This window comes from Sander vitreus, chromosome 13, assembly GCF_031162955.1.
Source record: "Sander vitreus isolate 19-12246 chromosome 13, sanVit1, whole genome shotgun sequence".
In the NCBI taxonomy this organism is placed as follows: Eukaryota; Metazoa; Chordata; class Actinopteri; order Perciformes; family Percidae; genus Sander; species Sander vitreus.
This window is the reverse complement of record NC_135867.1, coordinates 16,980,294-17,003,081: the sequence shown is the minus strand read 5'-3', so window position 1 is coordinate 17,003,081 and position 22,788 is coordinate 16,980,294. Positions and strand designations below refer to the sequence as shown.

At 37.9% G+C, this 22,788-nt stretch overlaps 1 protein-coding gene across 1 annotated transcript in view; it reads right to left on the bottom strand.

The window, feature by feature from the left end:
* Nucleotides 1-375: 375 nt before the first annotated feature.
* Nucleotides 376-22,788, bottom strand: part of LOC144528244 (ryanodine receptor 1-like) — a 50,275-nt gene continuing 27,862 nt past the window's right edge. The window contains exons 75-107 of the mRNA XM_078266733.1: nt 21,357-21,527; nt 21,138-21,197; nt 20,880-21,014; nt 20,185-20,297; nt 19,964-20,060; nt 19,772-19,881; nt 19,611-19,662; nt 19,439-19,513; nt 16,115-16,214; nt 15,964-16,043; nt 15,807-15,883; nt 15,626-15,699; nt 10,777-10,857; nt 10,571-10,659; nt 10,158-10,286; nt 9,977-10,081; nt 6,215-6,296; nt 4,795-6,116; nt 4,457-4,539; nt 3,870-4,029; nt 3,670-3,756; nt 3,249-3,518; nt 2,927-3,057; nt 2,742-2,784; nt 2,527-2,660; nt 2,382-2,442; nt 2,110-2,256; nt 1,893-2,027; nt 1,632-1,788; nt 1,342-1,406; nt 1,163-1,263; nt 982-1,033; nt 376-827 (exon numbers count right to left, since the gene is read on the bottom strand). Coding sequence (XP_078122859.1) covers nt 732-827; nt 982-1,033; nt 1,163-1,263; nt 1,342-1,406; nt 1,632-1,788; nt 1,893-2,027; nt 2,110-2,256; nt 2,382-2,442; nt 2,527-2,660; nt 2,742-2,784; nt 2,927-3,057; nt 3,249-3,518; nt 3,670-3,756; nt 3,870-4,029; nt 4,457-4,539; nt 4,795-6,116; nt 6,215-6,296; nt 9,977-10,081; nt 10,158-10,286; nt 10,571-10,659; nt 10,777-10,857; nt 15,626-15,699; nt 15,807-15,883; nt 15,964-16,043; nt 16,115-16,214; nt 19,439-19,513; nt 19,611-19,662; nt 19,772-19,881; nt 19,964-20,060; nt 20,185-20,297; nt 20,880-21,014; nt 21,138-21,197; nt 21,357-21,527 — 4,674 coding nt within the window. The 3' untranslated portion in view covers nt 376-731. The remainder of the gene's footprint in view (nt 828-981; nt 1,034-1,162; nt 1,264-1,341; nt 1,407-1,631; nt 1,789-1,892; nt 2,028-2,109; nt 2,257-2,381; nt 2,443-2,526; nt 2,661-2,741; nt 2,785-2,926; nt 3,058-3,248; nt 3,519-3,669; nt 3,757-3,869; nt 4,030-4,456; nt 4,540-4,794; nt 6,117-6,214; nt 6,297-9,976; nt 10,082-10,157; nt 10,287-10,570; nt 10,660-10,776; nt 10,858-15,625; nt 15,700-15,806; nt 15,884-15,963; nt 16,044-16,114; nt 16,215-19,438; nt 19,514-19,610; nt 19,663-19,771; nt 19,882-19,963; nt 20,061-20,184; nt 20,298-20,879; nt 21,015-21,137; nt 21,198-21,356; nt 21,528-22,788) is intronic.

The window sequence follows — 22,788 nt, the reverse complement described above, 5'->3', positions numbered from 1 at the left end:
GCAACATTTCCATGCAATTTGATATATGATTAAATACAGTGGTGCTCATAAGTTTATGAACCCATTGGCATGGGGTACTTTCCATAAAATCATCTCTCAATGCAAATCAATCAATCAACTGAAATAAAACCATGCCAGTCTCTAGGTATGGTGAAGGGTATGTGATGATGTGGGACTGTTTTAATTCCAAAGGCCAAGGGAACTTTATCAGGATGCATAGTATCCTGGATCCATGAAATAACTGGCCTTTAAAAATAAAAATCTGCCTGCCTCTATGGGAATTTAACATAGGGGTGTACTTACTTATGCCCTCTGTATTTTAAGGAAGAACATTTATTTATTTATAATGCATTATTCATTCACAAAGAAAATTGGTGTCCTTAAAGGTTGGATTTTTCCAATTTCCAAAAGATGATTTTTTATTCCTCTTTTTAGTCAACTTTAGCATGGGTTCATAAATGTATGAGCACCACTGTAAATGATTACACTTAAAAAACAATTTAGCGTTAATACCATTTGCATATAAAAAGTCTTTACAGGCAGTTTCTTGCCAGCCACCTCAAGGACACTGCAATTTATTACATCTGCTAAAGATGATGTTGATGTACTGAATATTGCTCTGCTTGGAAGTTACCAAAGTTTGTAGTTTGTAGTAATGTTGAAATGATGAACACAAGTAGTGCTTCAATAGTTGTAATCTTTCCTCCGTATGCTGTGTAAGTACTTGTTGGCTAGGAAAGTTGATCCTCATATTGCTTTCTGAAACAGTCTCCAGCAGGGAAGAAGTCCCAGCAACGCTCCTGGTACATCTTCCACACGTATGACTCCTAAAACACAACATGTAAGAACAAGAAGTCAAAGGAGGACACAGCATGAGACAAGAAACTGAAAGAGAGCAGACTGTGTTATCAGTCAGTGGGAATTCTGATAATAAACAAAACACCAATACAAAAAAACAGTTACAAAACAATTCAGGCTGACCTGCCCAGTGTGCTCTGTGTCATCTTTGTTGATGAGGTACATTAAGAAGAACCTGAAAAGGACCAACATGTTATATGTATATTTTCTCATTTGCGCACACACACACGCACGCACACACACACACACACACACACACACACACACACACACACACACACACACACAAAGGAGGTACACTCACATGTAATTGGCCAGGTTGTGTTCATCCAAAGTGTGGGTCTCAAAGCCATGTGGTGTTGTATCAAAGTAGTCGCTTCCAATGCCACATATGAAGCATTTAGTCTGCACAAAAATCAGTGATGAGGATTAAAGCCACGTTGTGCATACATTGGTTACAAGTGTCAACTGAAAGTATTATACCTCCATGTCTTCCTTGACCTGCTCTTGTTGGTCTCTAAGTTCCCCAAAGGCATCAATGATCAGACCTACAGTATTTGTACAGTAAGTTATAATTAGACATGTTTATAAAAATCTGTCAAGTGCCAAACATACCTTTAAAATCCTCTCCTTATATCAACAGGTTAAAGTAAATCTCCAAAAAATATCACATTGTTCCTTTTTCCTTGCTTGTAAGTTTACTCTTATGTTAGTACCCACTGACATGACAATGGTATTTCTTAAAGTGTCTTCAAGACCAGCATTGTCTTTACCCTGAATAATGGCCAGTAGAATGACAATGACGAAGAAGAAGAAAGTTATATCAAAGACCACTCGATAAAGCTCGTATTCATCTCCAGCGGGATCCTCTATCTCATCTCCGATGCCTCCACCAGCACGCACACCCACGTACATGTGGAACAGGTAACACTGTAAAGTGAAGTAAATACGCATCATTTGGGAAGTGGTGCGGACACGGATATATCAAAGTGCACTTTTTTTTTCTTTTTTTTTTTACATCAACAGTGACTTACAGTCATCATGTCATCACATTTCATATCTGGTTCATCTTCATCCTCACTCTTGTTGTAAAACTTGCGGAAGAAATTGAAGGCAACCACAGTGTAAAGGTACACCACCACAGCCAGCAAGCCCACTGTCATCATGAGCTAGCAGAGACAAGAAGGAAAACAGAGTTGGTACATTCATACTGAAGCAAAATTAATAATATTGAGTTTTTCCTGCACTTGCCTGTTTGCCATTGTGTGTGACTGAAGACAGGATAGTGCGCAGAGTCTTGACACCCATGGCAATATCCAGCAAGTGGCAGGCGAAGAAGAAGTTGTTGTAATGCCCAAGCAAAGACATTATTGTGTACCAACAGAGATATAGGAAGGTCTACAAAGAGATAACAAGGAATGTTGTTTCAGTTCTCAGAGGTAAGGTGCTGTTCACATAGTATAGTATAGCACTGTACAGTATAGTATATTGTGCAATATACATATAAATATGGGTTTGCTTACACCATCTGTGAACACAACGCCAAATTTCCAGATCTGGTACTTGATGTCAATAGATGTCAACCTAAAGAAATACAATATTGGTGGATATCAATTTCACATTTTGAAGAATGATATCTAATTTGTGTTGGTTAAATGTGTACTTTACCATGCAAACACAGAGTTGTCTGGTTCCTCCTGTTTCTTTTCATGTTGTTGGCTCACATCCAGGGAGGCCAAATCAACACCCAGGAGCTCAGCGATTCTTTCTCTGCCATAAATGTCTCCGTACTTATCCAGAACCTGAACACGAACATTACACATTACACATTAACAGGCTTTACAGAGCCCATTTTAAAACCACCAAAATCAAACACAACTCACCTTTCTTTTGACAAATTTATCCCAATAGTTGTTTGGGAAAGAGCTGTGAAAAAAGGGACATTATTTATTGATTAAATTAAGAAAGAAAACCTATTGGTATGAAATTAATTTCTTGTGCGCCTACTGAATCTTGACACTATTAAGAAGAATCTGATAGGAGACAAATTATTTCTTTATTCACATACGGTGTATTCAGGACCAGTCGGTCCCACTGGCCCTTAATGTCATCATCCTCAGGCTGCTCAGTGATGTAAAGGCCGTCAAACTCCAGCTTTCTTGCAAGTTCTTTCTCTCTTTTAAAGATCACCAGTGGAATCTGACAAAAATAATTGCAAATGATATAAAATAAACTGAGGTATATTGAGGTATATTTTGGAATCAACTTCTAGTATAAGGCAAGAACATGGGTCATAGTTTAAAAATCTGTCTATATTTTTTATTATGAGGCAAATGTGTCAAATGTTACTCACTAAATCAACAGTTGTTTTTACTGTGTGCCCATCATACCTTGAGGCAGTTGTAGCCAATGATACAGATGAAGGAGATGACTGTGTGCAGGGCAGCAAGGAAGGACAATGTGGGCTGCATGTAGCCAGTGCTCTCCTCTAAATAGAAATAAATTGGGACGTCTTCCTCGTCCTCATCTCCTTCATTCATTCCAGATCCCTCAGCCTCTTCCCCTGAGCCTTCAAAGAACCCAGAGCCTTCGAACAGCCCGCTTCCCTCCAACAGTCCAGATCCTTCCATCTCCTCACCCTCACGTGGGGTGTCAGACACCTAAACAAAACAGAATCATTTACAGACAAGACAGCTTGGTACAGTGGATCAATTATTTGATACAAGCACCAAACACTAAGGAAAATATAACAGTGCATTATTGAGCACTCAAATACAACATAATCATTTAAATACAATACTATCTTTTTACCTTGTAGAACAACAGAATGAAGTTCAGGGCAAATGCGAGGAACAGAGCCAAAAAACGCAGGTTGTAGAAATTTCTGGAGAGGTAGTTCTACACATCAGAGAAGAATATTTTTCAGCTGATTGGTGAGTTGGTAAGGGCAGAGTGGCATTGAGTTTATGCGAGGAAATCAATTCTGAAACAAATATTAGCAAATGTGTCACCATAAATTTATTTCTTTGGGTTTCCAGTTCAGTCCAGATTTGAAAACCTCCTGCCCTTTTTGGCTTCTTTTCCTTTTTTTGGGCAGATTTCTTTGGTTCTTCTGGCTGTTCTTCCTCCTTGCTCTGGGATTCTTTCTCTGCTTTCTCTCCAGTTTCAACACTGACAACCAGAACACAGTGGGGTCATTGTTTTATTTCTGTAATTCATCAACATCAAAATCAGATCATGATGTAAGGCTGTTACTGCTGCAGATGTTCAACCCTCTGAATTTGCAATTGGTCTGCTTATGTCTCTCCTCTCCACATCCCCAACAGAGAGGCCCAATACTTTATCGTAATACTAAGTGTACTGCACATTATATACAGGTAGTACTGTTGATGGTGCAGTATTTTGGGAGTTAGCACAAGAAATTGCTGCATGAAAATGATCAGAACACAAACATTACATCCCAAAATCATATGATTAAAACATTATCTACAGTATATCATCTTGGTTTAAAAGGCATGACGGTTATCTAGAACCATGACAGAGAGAAGATATGTTGAGAGCAAAATAATGTAGACAAGAAACAAGTCAAGACTCTTACTCAGCCTTTTCAGGTTCTGGAGGAGGTTCCTCTACAGGAACAGGTTCAGGCGGTTTCTGGCTAGCATCAGTCTCTTCTGGTGGCTGTATAACAAAAAAAATAATAACATAATAATCACCAATGCGTTAGCCTTCCCTCTTTATAGCTTTCTTTCAAATTTTCTTCCTTTCTGTTTAACAAATATATGGTACAAGACTTGATATTTTTCTGTCTGTCAATAAAAAGAATAGCGTGAATTTAAAACTGGATTGCTAACCACTGAAGAACGGGATTGATAACCACCCAGTGAATTAGTTAATATACATATATGTTATTCACACAAGGAGCACAAAACTCACCACTTTTCTCTTTGTTATGGGAGTTCCTTCAGGAGTTGGAGGTTCAACAGGTGATTCTACACCCATGTCTCCAAGTCCACCTGGAGCATCAATACCTGGTATCCTGCCACCCTCTTTTTCCTGGGTATCCTCCTCTTCCTCCTCTCCACTCCCAGTCTCCCCACTGTCCGTTACACCTCCAGTGTCTTGTTCTTCACCTGTCCTTGGCTCCCCTGGTCCATCTCCATGCACATCATCCTGCGTGGGATCTGGCATGCTTGCTAGAATCTCAGTCACCGTGATATTTTTAGCTCCCTCCACTAAGCCACCTCCAAACAGTGTTTGCCAGATGATCATAAAGAAGCCTTTGCACACATTGTAAATGAAGTGCAGTATACTCATTAGGATGGTCCACAAAAATGTGGACAAAGCCACCACAATCTCCTTGAAGGACATCTTTCTCACTCTGCGATATTGTCTGCGAAGGTTACGGAAGGTGAAAATGCTGAAGAAGCTTACCATGCTGTTTATGAAATCTGCAAAGGCGGAGCTTGATTCAGGCTGCCCTTCCTCTCCATTACTGTCCTCATCACCTCCTCCACTTGCTCCCACTCCTGGTCCGCCCTCACCTCCGCCTTCATCTCCTTCGTCATCTTCTTCCCCCTTCCCCTCTTCCTCCTGCTCTGAAATTTGTGAGGCTATATTCATCTCAAAGATGGTGTCCTCACAGAAGTTGACAAACATTTCCATCTTCTCTGATTCACCGCCCTCATTGACAACATCAAAGATAAACTGTCGTTTGGACTCTCTGACCTGGGGCATCTCCCACTGTTTGCGGTTTACTTCACTGATTTCAAAGTAGATGCGCTCAATCTTTCTGCTGGCGCCCATTATTTCAATACGGCCCAAGAACGGGCGGAAGTAATTCAGCACACTATCTGCTTGTTCTAGGAAGTTCTGTAGCCTGGTGTCATGGGGGACGTGCTCAGACAGATTGGTGAGCAGCACTGCGATGTTGAATCCAATGTCCTTGGCAGGTTCCTGAAAGCGATTGGCAAACTCCTCATAGTGGATCATGTCATTCTCATCTGCTTCTGAGCAGGACAAAAGAAACTGGATCTCAGAAGGTGAGTACTGTTTCTGACTGTCCATGGCCTTCTGGAAGTCCTTCTTGGAGATCAGCCCTCGAGGGTCTGTGACGTAATCACGGAAAGCATCCGAAGCCACTATGTCTTTTAGTTTGAGGAACATGTCAAAGAACTTGAGGATCATCTCCACGTTGCTGGAGGACTCTACCAACATGTCTACCATCTGGCGGGCAATTGTACCATTTACCACGTTTCCTGAATAATACAGAGTAAAATTAAAAGAGACATTTAAAAAAGGACAAAACAGAGATAAAAACTGCTGAAAAACTAAACATACGATAAAACTCTTTTACCCTCTAATAGTGAGAGCAACATAACAACCATGTCTTTCTGTAGGTCAAGAAGCTCCTTCAGCAGACCAATCTGGCTGGAGTCCTGTGTCCATAAAAAGATGCACAAGATCTTACAGTAATGACAACAGATTTGAAATCATTTCAAAACATTAGGGGTTTATAGTCATTGGTGAAGTGGAAACACAAGTCCAAAGTGTCAACAGTTATTGCACAAAATTATTTTAATATTTAGTAAAGATACTGTGTGTTGCATAAAGTTACATTCACAACAAAGACGGTGCTGCAAAAAGAAGTTAAATAACCAAACCCTCATGCTGAGAGAATTTGTAAAACTTGAATGTCAGAATCTAAACTTAATCAATCTCCTCCAGCTTTACAAATCTGGTTTCAACGCATTTGTTGATAACTTAATAATAATAATAATAGTATTGTTATTATTATTATTATTATTATTATTATAAGTAGTAGTAGTAGTAGTAGTATACTATTATATCTATATTTTTGTTTTTGAAATACAAACACAAGGTAAATGTCAACTATTCCTATCTGAATAGTGTCCATGACAGTGAGCATTAGATTTAATGGCTGAAGCTTTTGTGACACAGAACAAACATCTTGGCATATATATTAGGGGGGAAGTAACAAAAAATACTTTAAATTAGCCTACTATACAAATATATACTAATGTTATGTTAATGCTTAAATAGTGTTATAACCAAAGTCACCAGAAGCCACAAAACAACACAAATAAAAAGCATATTACTTCAGGTTATTTATTAGTGAATGAAAATGGCAACAGAATCATAACCCCTGTTAAATGTGTGCACACAGAGTGGGTGTCACATTAAAATGTATATTCCAACACCAAATAAGTGTATATTTCAACAGTGTAGGTTAAAAGTCAGTCCCTCTCTCAGGAAGTTTTGTAGTCACCTGCTTTTTTTTGTTATGGATTATGTGATTTAGCAAAAGAAAACAATGTTTGTTGTCAATTTCAATATTGTTGATTTTAAAATTATCACGCTGTACATAATACCGGTAATCGCTTAACAAGGCAAAACGCTTTGTAGTAAAAAGAATATTACTGTATGAAAATTCATATTCAGTATTCTATATAAAGTCTTGATTTGATATTTGTACTAGAATTTCACAGTAATTCGGTGTGCTTTGAGATATAGATACAGTAATGTGTAACTGCAGAACTGGGAATGTTTAGGTCTCACGGAATACATTCTTTTCATATTTCTGTATGAGTTATGAGACATAAGTAAATGGTTTACCTGCTTTTTAAAATGCTGAACTTCTGTTATAATAGTTGTATAGTTTAAGGGAGAAAAATACATTCCCAAATGTATTTATAAAGGTCATATATGTGGTTGATATCTGTGTGGCATATAATAATTTAAGATCACATTTGAGTTTTTATTGCATTTTGTTTTATTTATTGCAAAACATTTAAACATTACACAAGTTCCTGTTGCAAATACAATCATCTTGGTGACTTTTCGAAAATGATCTGATGTAGCTATTCTAAAAGAAAGCCTTTCAACAAGATTGCTCACAAATAGTAACTTGTGAAGTGTGTATTTGATCAAATGACTTGACCTAAAAAAAGCTTTGTGTTGGTTGACACTTGGGATGTGTGTTGATCACTTAACGTGGCGCTGAAGCATCTGCCTTTTAAAACCTTCCAGCTTCTACCTTGTGCTCAGTTTAGTTTGGAAAGATACAGCTAGGCTCTCACTGAATTCTGTTTTCTCTGCTAGATTTCAAATGTTAATAAATTAAAACAAATCAATCAAATAAACAATGTTAATTACAATTTAACATTTTACATTGTTTTTTGTTTTTATGTACAGTATGCATTAATGTGTCTTAATTAAATGCAAAACAAATCTAAAGGCAATGCATTTAGTTTTTTGTCTTTCACAACAGAATGAGTCGTTTTTAATTGTGACACACCAAATGGTTTGTTTTAAAGACCTTTTAGACCTTCTATAATATACAAACCCCTAATTAAGAGATTTCAAATCAAATATTATTATTTCATCTTTAAAAGCAGGTGGGAATAAAACTACCTGATAAGGGAAACCAACATTGAATAAATTAAAAACTAGTAAACACAATATCACATCAATAGATAAATAAAATGGATACATACTTTACCCTGCATTGACCATGTGGAAATAATAGATACATTATTCAGTTGTTAAACAATTACAAAAATTACATTTTCAAATACTCTTGTGTTTGACAAATATGTTCTTCCGTTTGACAGTAAAACAATGTTTGGGCTAGTATATATTTACACACTAAATAATACATCATATATTTTACATATTCTATGATTTGTTTACTTTTTGGAATTACACATTTAAAATATCCCCTGTTCACTGGTTTACTATAGTATTTCAAATATGATGACTGCAAGACAGAACAGCTGATACTTCAGATCTTAATCAGGTCAAGAAGGACAGGAAAGTAATTCTGTGTTAGTAATCAATAAATTCCCAGCTCAGCATACTCCTAACACATTTAGGAGTATACTGAGCTGGGAATGTATGGATCCATTGTGGCCCGGATCTTAACTCATTAAAAGGTTATTCATGCAGATCATTGTGCTAATAATATAGGTATGCCAATAGATTCAGTCATCCACAGAGGATGACTACACTGTAAAGAGTGGAAAAGCCAGGTGATTTCCATCAAAGTATCATTACCTTTTATTTGTAGCAATAAAGTTGCACCATGTGGTCTGAAATCAATGTGATTCCACACTTTCACTCAGGTTGGTTTGTTCAATTGTTAAATGACCTTTAAGTAAATTTCATATTTTAATAATTAATTTTTTTTTTTAATTGTTTTTATATTATTAACAAAAAACTAAACGGTATAGAACTGGCTGGAAAAAAAAGTTGATAACTAATAATGTTAAAGATGACGATTTTCTATTCAAGTTTCCAGGTAAACCATCAAAGTGTGACAGTGAGCCGGCACGCACAATTCCAGGACCCTGACCTGAAGCACATAGCCATCAGGAATTCAGCCATCATTCATTGTATTTACACCTGTGATTGTCCTGCTGTGACATGACAAAATGTCTTTTGTCTTCAATTGACATGAATGTGAAGAACCACTTTGAAACCAGCCCATTCTTGAAGTACAAATAAGTGGTTGAAATACTTACAGAATCAAGAATTCCAAAGTGACTTTGCTCTCTAAATGTAATATTCAGGCTGATTGTATGCAGTACTGGCCTCAGGTTTACAAGCATGTTTACTATTAGGCATGTGACAACATGCACGTTTTTTTTGCATGCACATGTAAGGAGCCGCTGTATGGTTTATTACTATGTGTCCACAGAAAGACATTCCTGAAGGCTTTGCAATGATGGGGTAATTTAGTGAACTTCCACTAACCTAATGCACAATAAGTGCTATTTTGATCCTCACTTTTGAGACTCATAGCTACAGAGAGCCAAAATGAAACAGAAAAGGAGCATCACTGCACAATTGGGGTGACACCTTGCTCTAAAGAGCATTGAGTTCTGTCATGGTCACTGAAAGTAAAATATGTCATAAGATCAAAGTTGTATAACAGATTTATTTTGTCAAAATTGATCATATATGTGTAGATTTGAGGTCAGGGAGCTCAGTCCACACATGGCAGGAAAGTAAGAGAGTTTGTCTTTCCATTATTTTACATGTTTACAGCAAAACATTTAATTTGAAAAGTATAATTAATTTAATCGTTTGAGCGTACCTGTGCCAGCTTCATCATCATGTGGGCAAAGACATGAAGGAACCCGACAATAGCATCCCACAGCCTGCTGTGGGCCAGGGACTGTTGGTTGCCGGTGCATGGGCCCTGAAGAAAGAACCGGTGTGTTACACACATAATAAACAACCAGCTAGTGTAAACGCCTGATTTGTTGAAATTTTACCTGAATATATTCAGTTAGGCTGTTGAAAATCTGTTTTGCCACTGTCATAGCTTTGGAGAAATTCTTTTTGCCTGGTTCATCAATAATGTCCTTGCCGGAGTAATACCAGTAGAAATCACTGATAGACTCCTTGGTTGAAAAAAATGAGAGGTAAATAGAGTATTCCAATAAAAAATATAACAAGAATCAAATACGGTCTATCCCTTTTTACTTTTTACTTTTAAAATGCTATATACAAGGTACTTACAGTGTCCTGTTCATCTGACTTTCTTGATTATCTGAGCTACCAAATAAACTGGGAACTATAAATTGACTTAAAATTCAAGATTAAAGGCATACTACAGCTTCACATTCAATAGCACATCCCGTTGTAGCACATCTACAAAATAATTTGGCTAAATTAAAAGTTGCACCTGGAGCCGGAGGAGGTAATCTACGGTACAGATGATGATGTTGATGGTAGTTGTACTGCCTGTCTGTGTCCGCAAGTAGTTCTGGAAATCTGCAGCAAGGTAAAGATCATTTGAAAAGTAGTAACCCTTGACAATGTTTGCTTCAGTAAAATTCATAACTTGGTTTGAAATTAATTTGACTCTCATTTGACACGAGTCATTCTCACCATTATTGTGACCCTCACAAAGCAGCTGCAAGAAACGGAAGAGGTCACAGGTGAACTCATCATCTGCCATCACTTTCTCATCTAAAAAAAATGAAATGAACAAAAGTGTTAAATTACATCCTAAAATCAGGATAAGGGTCTCCCCCCCAACCAGAAGCTTCTCCCCCTCTCCCTGGGCCTGTTCTGACCTGGTTTTAACATCTGTCCTGAGTGATCCGATCGCAGCTCTACATACGTCTGTTTTGACCTGGCAGTAGACTGTGTCTCCAAACCACTTGTCACTGTCGAATCTTACTTCCCCACTCTGTATGCAAATATACACGTACATCATTACCGTTTGCATATAGGCTGGTTGTGTGTGAGTGTGTGTGTGAGTGTGTTTATAAATGTCAGTTCTACTCTCACATAAATCATACATGAGAAACGTGCAATGACTAACGTTAATGAAAAGGCACTGTCTGTGTACTGACATAAGGATGTCTACTGATGGGCAGCGGGATGTGTGCAGGAGAAAAAGAGGTTTTTAAAAGTGTCTTTATGTGTTCAGCTCTCAATGCGTTTGTAGCTTCTAACTAAATCCCTGTGGTTTGAAGTTTAGTTTCTATATTATATCGTAATTTTTTGCAGGAATTTTTGTAATATCCTACATGTTGGTGAATTCAGCGTTATTGTATATCTGCAGCTGCCTTTTGCAGGCAACAGCAGGGCACAGAGCTCCAGACAGCCGGGGGAGCAGGCAGCACAGGAACAAAAAGAGCTAATCAGCACCAACAGTATGATAATAACATCTAAAACACACAATTCACTTTCAGTGGTTTCTGTGACATGATAAATACTTTGACTGAATAGGTAGTTCCGCTCACAGTTGATTAGGCGGTCCTTAATGTGGCCCACGACACATACCTGTCCTCAATAAGAATGTGGCCAGACCATATCCCAATGTGGTTTGAGTGATCGAATCTCAGTGAGTCCTGAGAGTGTTTTCACCTGTACTTAGAGCTGTCCACTGGGATCCGATCACTCAGATCCGATTTTAAACCCAGGTCAGAACTGTCTCTGTCTGTGTTGTGCTGTAATTACAGGAGTGGGATCAGGTGTGCAGGTGTCGGACAGCAAGCTGCTAATCATCTCCAATCTTCTCTGCTTAAAATACCTGGGGTGCATTTCAATACCCATACTACCATACTATATAGTATGCCAGAAAAAGATTTAGTATGTCCCAATACATAGTATGTCCAATGCAGTATGCCAAAATTTTTGCAGTAAGCGAGCCAACAGGCTTTTCTGGCTATTCTGACAATCCTCTGCACAGCCGATGACACTTCACATCAAATAAGCCGGCAAGAGTGCACAGACAGATGACAGCCTAATAACAGCTCATTGACAGAAGCCCGCGACTGATATATGAGCAAGAGGGTCAAAATTCAAGACGCAACGTTATGACAAAGTATGTACAGTATGTACTATGTAAGGACAGCTGCATTATGTACTAAAAGTAAAAAGGAAATGCATGCAATTTGGTATGCAGTCTGGGCTTCAACTTCACCACACTGACAGATCGTAGACTTATCTACAGAGTTAGTCTCGTTCCAGCTTCTTTGAACCTCTTTGTTTGTTTTGGCTTTTGTTAATTTTTGTCTCCATCTGCCTGCAGCATTCCAGAGTCCGACTCCTGCCTCCTCCCCTCTCCTGCTTTGCCTGGAAACCGCACTGGATCAACTTAGCTATCCCCAGCTCTCAGGACTCTCTGCCTGGCTTACCTCTGACAGCTCCCTTGGCTTTCCCTGCTCAGCTCCCCAGCTCCTGTCTCACTGACAGCCTCAACTATTGATATCAGTTTGTTGATGATCCCTTGTTCCAATTCCTTGCCTCTGCCTATTGTATACATAGTATTAATAGAAGAAATACAAATGCCTGTGGTCTGATAATGGTCTGACATACAAGCAAATGTCAAACAACATACAGGAGGCATGAGCATCACATGCATAAAGTTAATGTAAAAACAAGTTGCAGTGAAAACAGAGGAACATATCAGACATACAGTCACATTAACAACATGTATAAACTAAGTAGACAATAATAATTGTTGCATTGTTGTGCAGATAGAAATACAGCATTAAAGTCAAAAATTGCAGTACTCAGGGGTGAACTGGTGCATCTGGAGTTTTACTGGTGGGCTGATCAATGAACCTGTTCATTTATTTTACAGTTTTTATTAATCATCAAGAATTAGAGTAGACAAGGAAAAATCTGGATTTTTTTGGGAGTTTATAACCCCATATATAAAATCACAGCACCATTTTTAAATATTCTATAAATATGGACTGTGTACTGTGTATGTACTTGCCTGTTGCCTTTTTAAAATCCCAGTCCACCACTGGCCGTAATGAATACACACACAGGCACACGGACACAGAATCATGCAGCACAAACCAACTAGCTCTAACGCAGCAGAGTTAAATGTCAGAGAGGTTGGGGCATTGTCCATCAAAATATTGAAGGGAATCCAGCGCATCATACAGTTCATCAGAGAAAGAGAGTGCACATTCTTTAGTCCAGTTAAAGTACAGTTAGAGGAGAATTGAGATTATGATTTACAACAGCTTCAACTTGCGTTGAAATTAATAGTTGGTATATTCAAATCTACCAGAAGATTTGTTTTTATTCTGTATTTAAATAGGGTTAAAAATAATGTTCCGATAGATTTGTGTGTGCCAAATATTAGACTTTATGCTCATTCATTATTAAGATTGACTGCAGTTGCAACAATGTTTGTAGCCATGTTTCAATGTGAAAAATAGAGAAGAAGTTATTAAGGTTGAAAAATGAGAAACTCCATCACTATTATCACAATTATTTTTCATGGTTTCACCAACAGTTTCAGTAGTATTTAATGAGCAGAAAAGACCAGATTCCATTCATTGATTTTTGAAATGAAGAAGATGTGAAGAGGGGGCAAGAGCTATGAACATGAAAGATGGACAGTCATCCAATCCTCTCTTCGTGGAATTTCAGTGTTAGAAAAAGAAGTGATGGAGCAAGAGGGACAGAGGAGATAAAGAGAAATAAGAGAGGCAGATGGACAGAAACATGATTTACCCCGATCTAGGTTCAACTCTGAGGACCATGAAAGGAGGGACAAGGGAGAGGTGGCAGTGATCGTGGGGAAGGGAGAGAGGATCAGTGTGTTGACAACAGTAGATGACTAAGAGATGAGGAGGGGGAGATTAACAACATTCCATGGCAAAGTCATTCAGGTAGAATTTCAAATGAAACTCAAGAATTAGATGAGAAAAGTGGTGAAGTAGGTGAAGCCCAATCAACAAGTCAAACTTAAAGGTCTAATATGCAGTATTTTCCTAAAAAAATATGTATAGACCAATACAAAATAATCCCTCTAAATCATCACTTATGACCCACTAGAAGTGTGTAGCGGTGCCTGTATCTGTAGAGACCCTGCCCTCTGACTGTATTTTCTTCTTATTTTGCTGTGTGTGGGTTGTTTTCGTCAACAAAGAGCCTTTGGGCCCCAAGTTGGTGTGTAACCCCCAGCCAATAACAGCATGCAAGGTGTGCAGCCCGTTCATATTCACAATACTTTTGTCACGCCCCTCAGCGTCTAATACTGATGCACATTCAGAGCACAGCAGCTCCTCACATCAGACAAGAGATATTAGGAGCAGGGGAAGTGATGTGTTGTGCGGAGGTGTGGTTGTGTTTATTTGTGCTTTGAAAATTACCGCCGGGAAACAATCAGAAAATAAGGTTTTATTCCTCTGATTCCCTGCTTTGTTCTCGGTGATGGCACTCCCTCTCTTTATTTACTCTCTAGCTCGCTCCACCACCACTGCTCTCTCTGTCTCTCTCTCTCTCTCTCTCTCTCTCTCTCTCTCGCTCTCTGGTGTGTGTTAATATTTAATGTTAGGAAACTAATCATTCAATTAAAACCAAATCATTTGTACAATGAATGTTGCAGATGGAAAACATTTAGAGGAAAATGATGAATCAATGCTCAGAATGTTAATTCATGCCTTATCTTGATTTATTCATTTATTTTATATGTTAATGGTGATAAGGCATATTCCATATTTACATTAACTAACAAAAATATCTCTTGACCAGCCATTTCTTGATTTGGGTTCTTCATTTTGACCATTCTGACTCACTACACTGTACGATCTGATACTGGATAGAGCAGAGTTGTCTGCTCCAAAATTATCCCTCTAAAATGTATATGATGTTGCTCAAAAATATTGCTGTTTTTAGCACAGGTTGTCTCTGATCTACAATCCTCTTATAAATGTAGAACCTATTTTTTAACCATAAGCATGGTTTTGAATTAGTTAATGCTTTGCACAGCTGCCAATCCAGTCAGCGAAATGTGTGCTGCAAAGTGATAGGACATTTTGAAATACAATTGCATGAATTACTTTTAGGTCATCTGTTTAGATGATGAAGGGTGTTTAATGTAGTCCACGTTGCAAATGTTGTTCACTTGAGTGCTGCTATCATTACTTGTGCTGCTGGGTTGAAATCGCACCTTTCAGATTTACTTTGAATGTGTTTACTTTGTTGTTGTGGTCTACAGTATATGCATTTGATTCCTCATTCAAACAAAATGTGTGCTATCTTCACTTGTGTCCCCTCGCTGGTGACTGTGTACTTTATTATGAAATGAAATGGGTGAGGTAAGTGTATTTAACAATGTAATATGCGCCTTGAAATGATGCAGATAATCTATTAGATGATAATATTAAACAATGGCTGTGGTGTGATGTCTTGCCTGCTATATCTTAGGCCCTATTAGTTGTGAAAAAGTGATGTGGATGAAAAGAGGATGAATACTTACTTGTGCCCTCCTCGGAAACCATGCCCAGCCCTTCTGCCTTGTTCTGCCTCTCAAAGGCATTTAGATCCAGGACACTGCGGAGATCATAAAAAACATTTTTAGATATGCACTCTCCACTCTTTATATAAATTTACTTTACTATTGAAAAGTTGAAAATTGTGTTTATCGATTAAAAACTGACCTGCATGTCTGCATCAATGCCTGGATACTCAAAAAGAAACCTACGTCCTTCTTATCCTTCAAGTACTCCAGCATTTTCTGACAGAAAAAGGGGGGGGGGGGTAATCCATAAAGGTAACTTCAAATTCAAAATGACAAAATGTTTTCAGAACACATACCCGTTGAACCTCACAGTTTCCGCCGTTAAGGATAGAGATACCCAGCTTAAGGGTTGTAGTCACCATTGGTCCAGTCTCACCTACATGAAAAAATTGTTAAACTTGGCAAGGGTAAAGTCAAGTGTTGACTGAAGATAGGGAGAAAAACTACCTTTGCAGGCACTGATCATTTGCAGGACCATCTCTGCAGCGCCACGATTATGAAGTCTGGACTGCTGGTACAAGAGCCTTTGTTTCTCCATTTCTTTTTCCTGTGGTGGACACAAACATTATGAGCATTTGGTCCTGTTAAATTTCACACAGAGAATTTAAACAGATAGAGTGGACTCTTTCAGGTCAGATATTTAATGAAATATTCAGTTACAGTCTAAAATACACCAGGACTGTGTTGCATCAGTTATTCATAAATCAGTTTGAACGTAAAGTCCTTCTGAAGTTCTTATTACCTACTAGTTTTAAACTAGTGATTTCTTAGTTAGTCTTAGCTAGTAAAGTAATGTGTAAATCAGATGCTAAGAAACATCTATAGCGCTGTTTAATCAAGAGCAATGAACTATGTAAACTATGTATAAATTGCTTTAACAAAGGAAATAAAACCAGAGAAGCCAAATAAAATGAGAATAAGGCCAAAGGACATGAGCACACAGGAAGATCAAATAAAAGGAATTAAAACTGTATTAATAAAAACATTTATTAAACATTTACAAATGCTTTCGAGAGGGCACATACCAGGTCAATAAATCAGAGATGTATTTAGGAGCAAGGATGTAAATGTGAAGGTGTCAAACTGACTTCCTAACCGTAGCACATGCCTTCAGATGACAGGTGTCCCTGTGAAGCGGTATCTGATGGTGTCCAAGCTAATGTATTAAACCTAACAACCTTTTCGAAACTTGTTAAGATAAATCTTTTGTTGAGACTCTTATCTTTATAAATCCAGTGTACAATTGGTGGGACAAGCAATGAAACTTAAGTTGTTTTGGTTTTAGAAAAAGTATTGAAACTCCACTTAATAAACACATATGTAAGAACTAGGCTAAGTTTGAACTAACAAACAGCTGGTGCAACAGGCTTCAAGTGTTTAAATGTAAAGAAAGGTTGTCCATTCTATCCATTCATATTCTCAATTTCAATTCACATTCACTCTTCTTTCACACAATTCCCTAACTTTTCACTTTATTATGGTCTAATCTACTTACCTTTTTTTTCTCAAATGGTCCATAACTGTAGCATCACGCATCTGATCTCATCAATTGGTAAGTTAATTAATTATGTGAATTAACTATTGATGAAATCAATGTTATGTCATGCTTTTTCAATTTATTTTAGATCAAAATATTCTGACACTTATTGCTTAATTTCTTTTACATTCTATGTGCAGTAACATTGTCTTTTAACAAACATTTGCATTATGGGTTGTTACTGTCTATTTAAAATACCTGTCTGACTCTTGCACACACTCTGTCACCCCACTTTATTAGTCATGGAGTTGTTACTCTACTTCTTCACGTTTGCTGGCTGGAGCAAGCGTTAGACTACAGGAAACAGCCCATTTGCTTTAGCATTTTAGCCATATAGTTTGTCAAAGAGTCTTAACTGCAGCAGCCCTGCAAATAAGAAACGTTGAACAAGAGCTGTAATCCCTCTGTATCAGAGATATTTCTTGGGTATTTCATAGCAGTGTGCCGTTGCTTTGAGAAATGGTTTTGAAATATTCATGCAAAAAAAAACAAAAAACATTACTTTGGCTTCTAATGATCATTAATCTCTACTTGTGCTAATGCACAATTCTTTATTTAACGTAGTGAGCCAACTGAATGAAATGCTCTTTTTTAGAAAGAAAATGGCAAACAAATAAATATCTCTGAATTCGGAGGACAAATTGACATTCTTTGTTCAGCCACATCACAAATCAATTTGCAGCATCCCACATTCTGACCCTAAAACACCCCCCTCCCCTCCCTCCCTTCCCACGTCCAACCCCCCTCCCACCCACCCACATATGCCTGGTTATGCTCTACCCACTATGTGTCGTGGAGTTGGACCTCAAAATGAAACCTGATTCTGAACTATGCAGTGTATGATATATGTAACTTTTAAAACTATGAGTATGTGTATGAATACATAGCTTTTAACATTGTTCTATACTGGCTTTCACTGTAGTCTGTCAGTACGCTATGTGAGTGGGGGAAGGGAACATTGATCAGTAGCATTCAGTTAATGAAGACTGGTGTTATGAAGGTGAAAGGGATTACATGGAGCAATGGGGAAAGAGACAGAAAGACATCGGACAGATATATAAACTGGGAGGAATGACATCACTAGTCAATGAGTTTATGTTAAATCACATTCACAATCATTTTTAATAGAAATTTGAATGGCCTTTAATAACACATCCAATATCATCTCCGGCCATTTTGTAAAGTCTTTCAGCATGTCTAACTCCCCAGTTTGATATAAGCCCTCATACGTTTTTAAGGCATTTTTGAATTTATAAATATTTTTTAGTAGTTTAAAGCAACAATACGTGTGGAAAAAGCACGGAAATTGTTTATGGTCAAACAAACAAAAATCTTTTATAATTGTTCAGCTCCAGCTGCTTCTAACATTAGAGTCAGCACTGGGTGTCCCAATGAGTGCAGCGTCAGCCTACTAAACTTGTCACATGGAATGTAGAAAAGGTCAGCACAGTGGCAGCTGGTGTTTCCTATTAAGGTAAATCATCAAAAATGAAAAACCCTGTCAGTCCACATCAATTCTATGAGCTGTACAGAGTAAAACTAGAGGAATGGACAGTATGGTCGCCTATGGTGTAACAAGAAAACCTTTGAGCCATTTTTCTTACACATTTCTTGATTTTCATAACTTTATCCAAAGTGGTTAACATTGTCCATCAAGATGAGTTGATAACTGATTTTGAAGTGAATTATTATTAGTGTGATGACTGTTATTTTGATTATCTTAAATAATATTGTTGAAGTTAAATTAAATTAATTTAATCTAATTAGACCCAATCCAGATTAAAGCACACAAAAGTGTAAACAGGACTAAAAAGTCTTCTAAAAACAGTAAATGGTACATTTAAATAATTACAGTGCTTGTTAAAATTGGATTATAATAACATTTTGTCCCAAATTGTAGTGAGTTTGAAAAGATTAGGGTACATATAGTAAGTGATACAGTAAAATAACATCTGGATTGGAGCTTTACATTTCTAAATCAAGCAACTTGCAATGAATGAAGCAGAACATACTAACAGAGGAGACAGAACACAGACAGAACAGACAGGGGAACTGAGACAAAACAAAGGGAGAGAGAGAGAGAGAGAGAGAGAGAGAGAGAGAGAGAGAGAGAGAGATGTGCTTGTGAAGTAATGTTCTGATGATGACGTCACTCAATGCGTCGAGAGCTACCGCTCCAATGTGTTCCTGGTCCCTAGCCCCTGGTCGCCCATTACCAGTTCTGACTGTCGCACCTCAAAGGGCATCTCATCCTCAGGACTTTCCTCCATTTCCTCTCCCCCTTCTTCTTCCTCACCAATATGGCAACTCTAAATACATGGAGAGAAAAAGAAAATAATATAAGCGTTTCAAAGTACATTATGCACAAACCTCAACACATAGTCAAAACCCTTTGCAATGACTCACCTTTGCCATAATATCTGCATATGCCATATAAAGATGGTCTGTATCAAGTTTACTGAAATGGAGACAGAGAAAACAATTGGTAAACAAGGAATAACATGCAACCATGTGTTGATACCACATTCCTGCATTTTCAGTGTTGTAGCAGCTAGGACCTATCTAACCTCTTTTCTGTCAAAGCGGTACGACTGAAATGCAGAATAAGCTGGTGGAGGGGGTCTGGCTTTGTTTCTCTTTCCTCCTCTTCATCTCCTTCCTCTTGCTCCATTGCTTTCTGGGATGCACAAGGAGAGGAAGGGTAAGTAATGGCCCAGAAAAACCCTTTCAAGATGAAACGGATGTGGGATGTCACTCACAGATAAGTCATCTATCATCCTGTCTTCAAATGAGTAGCCCTCAGAGTGAAGCCAATTGCGTTTGTATCCCTCAAGGAACATGTTTGAAGCTCTGTGCCTGCAATGCAAAAAAATCAAAGCAAAAAAATCGAAACAAAAAATCTTTCATACATCTGCCGTAGTTATTTTGTGAACACCCCATACTGTACATGTCAGTTCTGACCTTGATGTAGCTTCCTCACCTTGGAATGTTGTATAGTGGTGTCATCCTAAAGCAAGCGACCACAGCCCTGCGTCTCTGCTTGGACAACAGTTTGTGCCACACCATCTTCTTGGATTTAAATGGATGCTCCGTCTGTACCAGAGAAGGTAGACATTGGCAGAGTGGCCAAAATAATGGTATCTATCTATGGTAACTTTTTTATGTCCAGCAGGTAAAGTCATAGATGTGAAAAAAAAATAGTTGTTAATTTTTTTCGACTGTTTTCCCTCCAACATATGCACCACAGTAGTCTAATATTTAATATATACTTGCTGATGTTTTCCTCTGATTTGTTCTTTTTTTTTGCTGTCTGGAAAAAAGTGGATTGGTTGTTATCGCATTAATTACTGAGATTTCTAAACAAATTATTAGTTTTTTTATGTATTGTTAATGCGCTTGTAAAGCAGCAACATTTTTTTTAACATCATAGCTTCATATTGTGCTTCTACCAAACTCCAAAATATTGAGCAATTTGTTCATCATTTTCACATACACATAATAGTAGAATGTTTACATCTAATTCAAATAATATGTACGCAACTAGTGAAGTACAACCTTATTTTTGCAAAGCTATTTCCATCTCTGTCAGAGATTCTTTCTCATACTCATATGTGCTGGAGCGACAGTATGTGTCTACTACAGTTAGTACAGGCATGGTTGAGAATGGCAACTCACCACTTCAAGGTGATAGAGAACAGCAGAAACCTCCTGCACTCTCTTGACAACTTTCAATGGAGCGTCAGCATCTTCCGCCTTCCCTGCCATCTCCTTGTACAGGGCCATCTGCCAGCGCATCGATGGGTTGTCCACCTTTTCAAAACACAGGGATACAGAGCTTTCTGATATGTATTTGTGACTGATTATTTATTAGCACAAATCCGATTCCTTGGAAGTAAATACAACACAATTAGACTAACAGTCCAAGAATTATACCTTGCCCTGAAGATGAAGGTTGTTCTGCAGGAACTCTCTGACTTCTTCATCAGTGTCTCTCTATAAAGTAAACAGTTGTATCAACCATTGTCCCCCTAAGAATGGTTTGGGAGGTAAAACTGTTATGGAATGGTTACTATACTACAGTATTTAACATGATACAAATCAGACAACAGATGTTTACCAGAATCAAGTTCATTCAAAGTCAGAAAAAACTACCAAAGAGTATCGGATCTTGGCCAAGTTGATAAGCTCCTGATCAGCAGGAGAACACATGTTGAGGCCTATGGGGAGCATCTTTTTCAAGGCAGCCACTATAAGTGAAGTCTGCACAGAGTAACGATCTCCACGTTTTTTCTTCTTGGTACGTTCGGTATCTGAGCCTCCACCCTGAGAAAAGGGACAATAACCAAAAAAGCATTCACAGTATCTCATAAAATGCCAGAGGTATGACAAGACAGTTACCACTGCTTTGTATCGAACACTTTTTCAGCCTTGATTCAATGCCAGGCAGTCACTTTCATGGATATAAGCCCTAACATGTTTTCCCTATACTGATAGGAATGACTGCAACACCACAAGAGCAAAAATGCAACTTATTCTATGCATATGTTTACTGTACATCATACAAAGTAAATATAACATTTAAATTGATTACAAACCTAGGTGATTGTTTTAATACTAACTGTTGAACATCATCCTACCTTTTAGTAATGACTAAGCACTATAGAGTACTGCAAGCTGCTCATTATGCAAGTATGCAAACAGTAGGTCTCTCCATGTAGAAATACCCAGCTGGGGATTCTTATTAAACATGTTACTGTCAACAAGTATGTAAAGAAAAGGTAAATGCCTACATTTGAATGTCTATTTTCTGTTATTCCCCAAAAATCAAAATCATTGTTTCTCTGAGCTCAGACTGGTAAGTAGAGGGTATAGTGAAAATGTGTGGGCAAAGTGGGGATATAGATGTCATGGGAAAGGGAAGCTGAAAGGAATGGGTCTTACAAAAAAGTAAATCAGTGAAATTGCAATTACAAAACAAGCAACAGAAAACAGATTTAATTCAAGTGACAACCCATTCAGCATTCCATGAACAGGATAAATAGCTAAAACAAACTCATGTTTTTCTCTAATTGTGAATTAAATTTTGCAACAACAGCAGCCCTTGGTGAAATATTAAAATATTAGATGAAGTTACAGAACAAAACTCTTGAAATTAGAGTTAGACCTATTAGTAGCAGGCTGTTAAAATCACACACCTACTGTAAAACAAACTGTCTATGGGATATGTCCCTGTGCTCCTTAACTCCTGCTCTGTTACTGTGAGAGTTCAGTCCTTCTGTTATCTGCTCTTTCTGGAGTCCTCTAAGATGTGCAAATGTATATAAGAGCATAAAATATATGAAAGCATTTTGTAATATGAATGTTTAGTCTATTAAATGCATGCTCTATGAATAGGTCACAGGGTATTTCTATTTGAGCCATAAAAGTGTAGATAACAGGATCACACAGTAATAGCCACCTCACAGAAAAGCGTAGAGTGCAAATGTTCTGGACAATTTTTGAGAGTCAAACAGGTAAATCTAACTAAATCTAAAGTCGGTTATAATGGTGTTGTTAACAGTGGCTCAAGGGTGTAAACCCTTAG